The sequence below is a fragment of the Parasteatoda tepidariorum genome, chromosome 6 (genome assembly GCF_043381705.1).
Source record: "Parasteatoda tepidariorum isolate YZ-2023 chromosome 6, CAS_Ptep_4.0, whole genome shotgun sequence".
NCBI lineage: Eukaryota > Metazoa > Arthropoda > Arachnida > Araneae > Theridiidae > Parasteatoda > Parasteatoda tepidariorum.
The window spans coordinates 6,682,584-6,692,511 of NC_092209.1; the positions used below are offsets into that span (position 1 = coordinate 6,682,584).

Below are 9,928 nucleotides of genomic sequence, written 5' to 3' on the forward strand. Positions count from 1 at the left end.
TATTAAAGGTATATTATCTATTAAAAGCCTTTTTTCTTTAATATTTACAAAAGTTTGACCACTTGAAAGTTGACAAACTGAAAAAAATGGGTAGACTCGCCCCGGCTTACGGTATACAGTGCAATCAACATTGTAAAAATTTATTCAAGTGGAAGCTAACTTTATGTTTTAATGTATTATTCTTTGATCGCTTTTTCCATACCACTACATTATATAGGTCAACCAACTTCTACGCTTTTTGCAAAATATTTAATAGAGTAGCAGACATTTAAAAATCAAAGCTCTCAAATGTTTTGGTAATTTTGACAACATAAATTGCCTCACCGCGATAGAGTTAGAACAAAGTGGCATTGCGTATGAACTTTTAAATCATATATATGTAGTGGCGTCGAAAATAAGTTTAATTGAATATAAAATAATATATTAAAACATAAACTTAGCTACCACTATAATAATTTTTTACAAAAAGCCTGGAAAGTTGGCTGCCTTGCATATAAACGATTAAAAGTTCATATCCAACAGTTTAGTATTTCTCTAAAACATGTTTTTGGTGATTTTTCTTCTCATTTTTCCTTAATTTAATTTCAGCTTTTGGTGTAGTTTTTTTTAATTGAAAAAATGAAAAATTACTAAATTTAGCTACTACATACGAACATTAAAGACTTTTACCACAGACATCATAGGCATGTCATCGCGAAAACTGGGACTTTTTAGAATATGACACCAGTAAATAGCCTATGCCTAAGTAAATTAAGTATCTTAGTATCAGCCCCGTTAGGGGCTCTAACTAATTCGTCTGAGTGAAAAAATTATTTAAATCGACGAAGTTCAATTGTATGGGTGAGCCAGAAAAAGCAGGGTTCCCATCTTGATCTGTTATATAAAATAATATTTTATAATGCTAACGAAATTTCAGTAATTTTTAGCTTAGTATTTTTCATTATAAGTCCTTTCTCAACCACTAACATAGCAAAAATTCGAAGTACAATATACGAGTAAAATGTAAGTTTATCGCAGTTACCTTATGGTGACACTTTTGAAAAGTAGGCTTAATTTACCTTATTCTACAAGTTTTAAAAATTAAATCGCAACCGATTTTTTAAAATTGTTGCCGAAATCGGAGACATCCCTGTAAAAGTTTCAAACAAAAACTTTTTTAAGCAAATGAAAAAAACAGAATATTAATTCTCAATGATTCAAGAGCCAAACTTTAAATTGAGATACGCTGGATAAATTATGACATCACATTAAAAAGTACAGTAAAATTTCGTTACAACGAGTACGGCATACTACAGTAAATCCTCTATTAGGTCCTAATCACCGTCAACATTATAACATCAAAGATAATATAATTTTAGTGATTACAGGACTAATTCAATGTTTAAAGAAAAATTTCTTCCAGTGGTAGTTAGGTCTACGTTTTTTTTATGTAGGATTCTTTATTTTGTAAAATGCATTTAAAGTTATTTTCCACACCACTGCCTGTAAATGTCTTGAAAGTTCACATAAAAACCACTTTTTTCTACCCGACTCGTGGAGAAGCTCTTAAAAGGCAACTAACTATACATCGAAAATACTGCATCTTCGCTCCCAACGGCAGTGTTGAACTCAGAATTGGGTCGACCGTTCAACACCGGTTACCAATTACTCAGCTTTAAACAAAATATTTTATGAACTGATAAATTAAAAAAAAAAAGTTGCAGAATTTTGGATCATTTTGTTGTTATTTCAGGAGGTTCATCACAACATAACTTGAACAAAGTAGTGTTTATCAATTTTGAATTGTTCATGAGTAGCGCTGGTTTAACAAATTCAGAATCATGCGTCGAAACATAATTTTTACTACTACTTGAATCAATTTACCCACATAGCGGAGAATACAGGGCTAGCAACTTTTGTAAAAATTTATTCTAGTTGTATCTAAGTTAATGTATTTAAGCCTTAAAATATTTCATAGAGTGGTAGACATTTAAAAACCAAAGCTTTCAGAATTTTGGGTAATTTCGCCAACATTTTAAAACAGGGCTCCCGCTGGCCTTGAAAATATTAAAAAATTGTAACGAAAATAAAAAAAAATTTCGATATTTTAATTTCTGTGTAACCACAGCTAAAAATTGTTTTCTAAAGATATTTGGATGAAAATTCCAGCTTCTAAACCACTTAAACGATAAAGTAATATATTAAAGTAAGAAATATCTTCTAGCATTCACCTAAGTTTACTATCACAACTAAAACTTTTCAAGGACTGCGGGAACTCAGTAAAAAACTTACTTGGCGTTGCACACCTGCCAACTTTTAGTTATTTCGAGTATGATTTTCCCCAGTGCTGGTAAAATGGAATTTACATTCCAATTTTAGATAGAAACATACACTATATTTTAGAGGAGCTTATGCTGAATACTATTACAGCATAATATATTAATACATTAATATATATGCTTAATATTTTTTCAAAAATAGTGGTGGTCAGAAAGATTATAAATTAAATTTATAATTGCAAGGAATATATAGAAAGCACACATTTTACTACCTCTTTAAATGTAGAAATAAAATTTTACGCCAAATGCGTAAGAGTTGGTACATTTGAATTTAACAAGATCTTAGACCTCGAACTTCTTGGCACAAACGCCAAATTCAGTCCTGCCACCGCCTTCTTCCTTAGTGATGGTGTGCTATTCAAATATTTAATCCCATAGGTTAAGTACTCCGTACAAATTGTATCAGTCAATCAGAATTGCAGTAGTCAAATCAGCTATAAACAAAGTTTGTTAACCTTTTACACTCTGTGTTCTTTAAACTGTGTAAAAAACGTGCTCAACCATTAAAAGTTTACTAGACAAAACACGCCTGAACAATTTTACCTGTAAACCACTAAATAAAATGGTTACTAGACATTAAGGTGTAAAAATGTTGACATTTAGAGTGGTTAATGATTTAAAGGTGACAGTGAGGCTTCCTTTAAGCACAAAGGGTTAAACAAATAATTATTTATTCGAACATAAATGTTGTAACCATTAGAAATTTTTTTTCTATAAAACAACAAACGCTGTAATAATGCAACATTTTGTAGTGATGTAAAAAGTACCTTTATTTAAGAAGAAAAATGCGGTACGGTATTTGCGCATAAACTAATTGACATTTTTATCAAAATAAAAAAAATTAAAATTTTTAGCATATTGTTTCGCTCTCTCCATGATACGATATGCTGAATATCGATACAATATACCGAATAATGACGATATACTGAAACTGGCCATTTTAGCAAGCTTATCCTATTCCCCTTGAAGAAAAAAACCTAGTATCATTCTCATATAGCAACATTTAATTAAAAAATTACATGTTTTTGGCGGTCACAAATTTGATAAAATTAGATTATTTGTTTAAATATATCTGCTCGCATTATTCAATTTTTAAAGCTTCTATTTAATGATTTTAAAAAAAAATGTAAACTTACCTCCACCGTTGCTGTAACAGTAATAAGGAAATCTCCATATATTGCTTAATCCCAGAGCCTGACAAGCACTGCACCACAAAAAATCCAGTTTCCGGTGCCATGGTATCCTGGATTTATTTGGTTTCTCATACACCACCTCTTCTCCCTGAAAATCAGAGTCTTCTGACTCTTCCTCTTCAACGTCCGGCAACACAGAAACAAACTGGAGATCACGCAATTCCGGTAAAGATCGGGACATCCTTCGACTTCGGCCAAAAGGCACCGTCTTGGGCAGACTATCAGCATCATTAAATCGAAAGGAACTTTCGTTAGATAGGAATGATGGAGTCCGAACCAATCGTTCTTCTTCGGGTGACGATATCGTTTGCTCATCGAGTTTAGACAAACAATCCGGAGTTCCAAAGGTAAGTCGAGATTTGACTTCGAGCACAGGGGGGCGGGAAGGCAGATAAAGTTTTCGATTTGCTTTGAAGTCGGGCGTTTGACATCTTCTTGGGGGCTTGGGACTTGTTCTGCTTGATTTAGAATTCGATATCTTATCTGAAGCATTCGAAGCGATTGCTTCATCTGATTTAAAGTTCCATTTGCGCTCACCGGATGATTCGCTCATCGTCGGTTTATTAAATAGCTATTCGAATATTGTCTCACCTGCCTCCGCTCGCTTTCATCATCTCGTTTTCGCACCCAGCGAATGAGAAATCTTTCCTGGATTTGATTCGGAAAAGCAGTGGGCCGTTGGCGACAAGTCGTACGCACATCTCTCTGCTAAAGTGGTGACTTCCTGCTTAATGCTGGTAAAATACATCGCCAAGGACGAAATCATGAAGAAATGGTAATAAAAAAGTTCTACAAAAGGGAGACGGCCTCTCCTCGTAAATTGAGTCAATTACACTTATGACAGTCGACAGATAAGAGGATTTTATTAAGAGAACACTGAAACAAACGTTTTGTTTTGACGTGTGCAAAGCATTATGATATCCGCTAAAACATTTCACTTGGCGAGCATTGAGGAAAAGTTAGAATTTTTGTTTTTCTTTCCCTGAAATAGAACGAGAAAATTCTATTTTTCGAATAAACATCACCTGTTGGAATGAAATGAAAGGCTAAACGAGAAATGAAAGATATTATATTCGATTGCAGCGAGATAGAAGGAATGAAAATGTTGAAATTAAATCCGATCTATTTCCGCTAAGAATGCTGAAACAACATTTTTTTTTTTATTTGCGTTTGTAAATCTTTCGTAATACGAAATACTTCGTTAAATGAGTTTTTCAACCTTTAAAAAATAAAAAGGAAGGAAAACAACATTCTTCGAAGAAAGATTTAGAGTTGAGGATATTCACAATTACGCCAGAAATTTGAATTAAATAATTAAGATTGCGTTAATAAGAGTAATATATAAAATTTACTATCTATTCATAATTGTTCAAATATTTATTTAACTATAACTGATTATTAGTTTCATATTATTCAGAGAAAAATTAATAAAAGAAATAATACAAAAAAAAGTAATTTTATAAACTTTTCCCCAAAACCTTGCAATATAAATTGTTTTCAAACAATTGACCACACCAATTAAATTAATAAAAGAAATCTTTTTAATTATTCTTTTTTCAATTTAATATCATTTGTTATTATAATACTTTCAATTTCATTTCGTACTGCCTTGATCTGCGAAGTGTTATGTAATTATGCAAAAACTGATAACGCATTAATGATATTTAAACTACTTACTTATCGTAGCTACTTAACGTTTTCAAACAAATATTCCGTTCCCGATTACATGGGTCAGTTTATTAAGTGATGATCTGGTAAATTATTTTAAAGTCGTATAAAAAGTAAGATATATAGGATGTTTTGAGCAATCTGTAAATATTTAATTTAAAAGAAACATGTTGGGGGCAAAAAAATTACTCTGGATAAATGGTGTATNGGATACATAGCCAATCACAGAAGACTTCTGGTTAGTAAGGCACTAAACAGCCAATGAAAATTGAGAACTCATGTCTGTGAAAAGGTAGTAATTTTTAATAATGCTGCCTGCAGAAGTGCTACAACAAAACTCACCAACTAAAGCTTGTTGCGATTTTTATTTGTATCGAATGTGTGAAATATATTGATCAGATTTTACTTTAAAATACTCATATCTTTGTTACATAAAATGGATCGCCATGAATATCTTAGACTTGAATAATATCCTTTACTTACTTTTAATTGTTTTTTACTTACTTTCAAAAAATTGTTCAGACAGAAATATTAATTAACAGTTTATATTTGTTTGTGATATTTCTTAAATAATGCATAAAAGTGCAAATCATTCGTACACAAAATGATGCAAAAAGAAAAATCAAAGAAAAATGTACATAGCTAGGTTTTGGAATATTCAGAGATCTATTGTAAATAGTTTTCAATTTTATTGTTTTCACCTTATTTTTTTATAAAAATTCTGACAAAAATGCTTATTGATCATTGATAACATAATTATTTAACTCTATATTTGTGTTTTTATTAGTATTCAGTATGACAAAAAAAATTGGTATAAATATATTTGAGGGTGCCCAATGGTGAAATTGGCGACTTATGTTTGGCGCCATTCCTGCTTGCTTGGAACACCGTGGTAACAGGAATTTCTGCCAAAACATAATGTAATTTCAATAAAACATTGGAAAATTTCAACGAAACATCGGCCAAAACTTTATAAAGCTGCAATGAACACAATATAAGCAAAATTAATAAAACCAATTAAATGCATCTTGAATCGAAACAAAAGTTAATGGAGTAAGCACAGAAAGAAAAGGAAAAAAACAATTCACATCTTCATTAAGCTTGAATATCCTCAGATTTAGGTGCACAGAATTCTCTAATGGCAGTTAGATACTGTCTAATTTTATCATGAATAGAATCTGTGTTCCTCTATCGCCACATAAATTCGGCGAAATACGAATTGAAAATGGCGACTGTGGTATCGGACTTGCGGTGACATTTTTTTCTAAAGTCCTTTTTTATGACTGCCCACATACCTTCAATCTTATTGACCCGAAGCAAAAGTTACCAGCCGGTATCCAACGTAGAACTAACGGACCTCTGAAATTACATATACCATTGAACATTTAAAACTAACGCTAAAATCTAAACCAATCAGAATCACGATTGGGTTTCAACATCGCCCAGCTTGGCGATCAACCGCGATCACAACTTGGCGAGAATCAAGGGGCACCTTTAAGTATAGTCTACCCAAAAAATTAAATTGCTTAATTTAATTTGTCGAATTTCAGTTACATATGTTTTTATTATATAATTTGCTTTTTGTCTGATAGAATCTAAAATATTTTGTCAGTCAACAGTATTGAAGTTAATTGGGCAATAACTTGCAATGGTATTTGCTTTTGGAATATTACTTAGCATCAACTTATAAATATTGCATGTTTTAATTTGTTTGCCATATTTTAAATTTTTTTCATCAGGTTTTAATTGTTTTCAGTTTAAAATTTAAATTAATGGGGGGGGGCGAGATGAAGCACCATATAGGAAGAGTCCGGTATCCTATAAGATCAACATTGATTTGAGTTAGGCTCTGTCATGCGTGCTTCGGATACGGAGATTAATTTCCAGCTAATGTCCTATAGTATTGTGTTAAATAATATTGCTTCCTCGCTTTATATAAGTTTATAATATTGTTTGCATTAAAATTGCTTTAGATAAGTTTATAATGCTGATAATAAGCACCACATAAGAGATTTTACAATCCTATCATATTCTCTTTATGTGATGTTGGTGCAGAAAAATTGCGAGCTGATCTCCAGGAAAACGATTTTAAATTTGTTCGCGAAGAATGCAATTGCGTAGACAAAAATGTAATTGCGTATCAAATATCGGGGGTTGGTGAGCAGGGGGCGGAGCCCTCTAGTATATACAGTGGAAAGTCGCGTATCCGGAATCGGCGGGACTTCCCGAAGTCCGTATATTTGATTTTTCCGTATAATTGACGTCCAAGGTAAACAAAGCTTAATCNTTTCCCGTCCATGTAAGTAGATCTGATTTTGCTACTCGCTTTATAGTCCATTTTTTATACTGTTTTTTCTTTTTCTTTTATTTTATTTTCTGTTTTTACATGTTATTTTTACTTTTTGTGTTCTATTTTATTTGCTGTAATTTTTGCAAAAAAAATTTTTTTGAGTGCTTCTCACACTATTGTATTAATATATTTTGCTTTGGCTTTATTAATACAATATCAGAAAGCACTCTGTTTCGTGGATATAATCGTGTGGGCTGATAAAAGGATTATATCTCTTTTTTCCGTTTTTTTTTTAAATAAAATTTCATCCTTTTTTTTTTTTAACTTTTGTTTGTTATCTTTTTACTTATTATTCCCCCGCCCCTTTTTTTTCATATGTTTATAATTTTTCCTTGTTTTATCTTCATTTTGATTGCTAATGTATCATGTTTATACAAGCAGCTTTTGCCCTCTTTTAGAATGCATAACTATTCTATTCAATGCTAATTCAACCGCGCATTTTTGAAAAATATCTTTTACTTTTTTAAAAATAAGAAAGTGGTATCATAAATAAAAAAATTATTACTTTTATATAGACAAATATGTGCAATGCGCAAAATAAAGAACGGACCTATAGCTTTTGATCCTAATGATCGGATTTTCACGTTCTAAGACTCAATCTTAATGAATCAAAGACCACAATTCGTTCATATAATGGGGGAATCTGTGAAGTGGGAGAAGATTTGGGGAGAGAGGGATTGCCAAGTACCAAAGTGTAAAGTCATGGGAGAGAAACCAATCCCCGAAAATGTGATGAAATCGATAGGAAAATCTAACTTAATTGAGATTAAACTAGATTAGAATATAATAATATTTACAGCGGTCAGAATAATATTAACATTTACGCAGGTGTAGTAAAATTAAAAATAATAGAAAAACTACATACATGTATTTACATATTTATACAAGATTGAAAAAATTAGCTGTCAAGGACAAAAAAAGGTTATATAAGCGATAGATAGGCCGGCATGTCCTTTACTCTGTTATTTTGATGACGCCGGCGTTCTGGTAATACCATTCGTTTCTGGGTTGGCGTTAAAAGCCTCGCCACAAAATATATGTAGTATATGTTTCGATTATTTATAAATACTAGTGGAAGAAAAATCACTTAACCTAACTAAAAATAAAATTTTAAAGCCATAAACTTTACTAACACTACATAATTTATCCCTACAAAGAGGAATTTCTACTTATTATTAATAAACATTTTAATATTTAAAAGGAAAAGAACAATAGTAATATTTTATTCATATATTACTTCTTTTTTATGTTTTCAATAAAGTAGAACAATGGTATGAGATTCGAAAAAAAAAGTAATTTCAAGAATTATTTAAAGCTCATTCTAAAGTTTCGCAATAAACAAGTTAAATGTGATAAAATGAAGAAAAGTTCAGTAGAAATTTTAAATTTTTTAAAACATTTAGTTAAAAATATTTTAAAGTAGAAATATTACATTCTGGTCACGTGACAAACATATTTGTTTTAGCAAAACTAATATTATTTCACTAAATCCTGATATTTAAGAGAAAAATTATTTTTACTAATAACAGCTAATGAAGCGATTTTAAAGAATAACAGTTATTTTTAATCAGCTTATATGGCATTAGACTGGTTTAAACACAATTTCTTTTAGTGAAAAAGCTTAATTAAAATTTTAGTCTTATGTTTAGTAAACGAGGATCCTAAAATTATAAATGTGTAAAGTTTAAAAATTTATAAAATATTTTTCAAAATAGGGACAAATTTAAGTTTAAAAATTAAAAATTTTCATGCCGCGTTAACAGCTGTAAGGCAAATTATAATGCATAAATTTCGGAATCATTTTTTTTTTAGATCAAAAATGTGTTTTGAACGAAATAAACATTTGAAATAAACATATCATTTAAAAATGTGTTTTGAACAAAAATACCTGTGTTTTGAACAAAACTATTAAAAAAAATTTAAAATGACAATGAAATAGAACTAAAGATATTTAGCGTTTAATACAGAATTTTGAAGAAAAATTCTAAATATTCTGACTTAAAACTTGATAATAAAAAAAGGGAGATTTCGCAAAGTTAGCTTCAGTACGCTACCGTACTGAAGCTAACTTTGTTGACTATACAAATTGTCAAGTAATTGCGCATACGCAGTTCTAGGGTTCTAATGCGCATGCGTCAGTTTTGGTGAAATGCGCATGCACCCGTGAAAAAATATCTAACTTACGAAAGTGAAATTAAGTGATTTTGCAAAAATCAGTTAGTTGAAAACACCAACGTAGTGGAATATCATTTTAACTTTGACCACAAAATCAAAGCAAACATTTACAATGGATGTAGACTATTTCTTTAAAGCTGTGGCATACGATTCAAGATCTATGTAAAACTGCAGATCTGTGAACAGAAAAATTTAGTAGATTATAGATTCTGAGGAATTCAGCG

At 30.8% G+C, this 9,928-nt stretch overlaps 1 protein-coding gene across 1 annotated transcript in view; it reads right to left on the reverse strand.

The window, feature by feature from the left end:
• Positions 1-4,543, reverse strand: part of LOC107439258 (sodium- and chloride-dependent betaine transporter) — a gene marked incomplete in the record, with an annotated part of 53,561 nt that extends 49,018 nt beyond the window's left edge. Inside the window, 1 exon segment of the mRNA XM_071181944.1 lies at positions 3,455-4,543. Within this exon segment, the coding sequence (XP_071038045.1) occupies positions 3,455-4,064 (610 nt within the window).
• Positions 4,544-9,928: the final 5,385 nt, after the last annotated feature.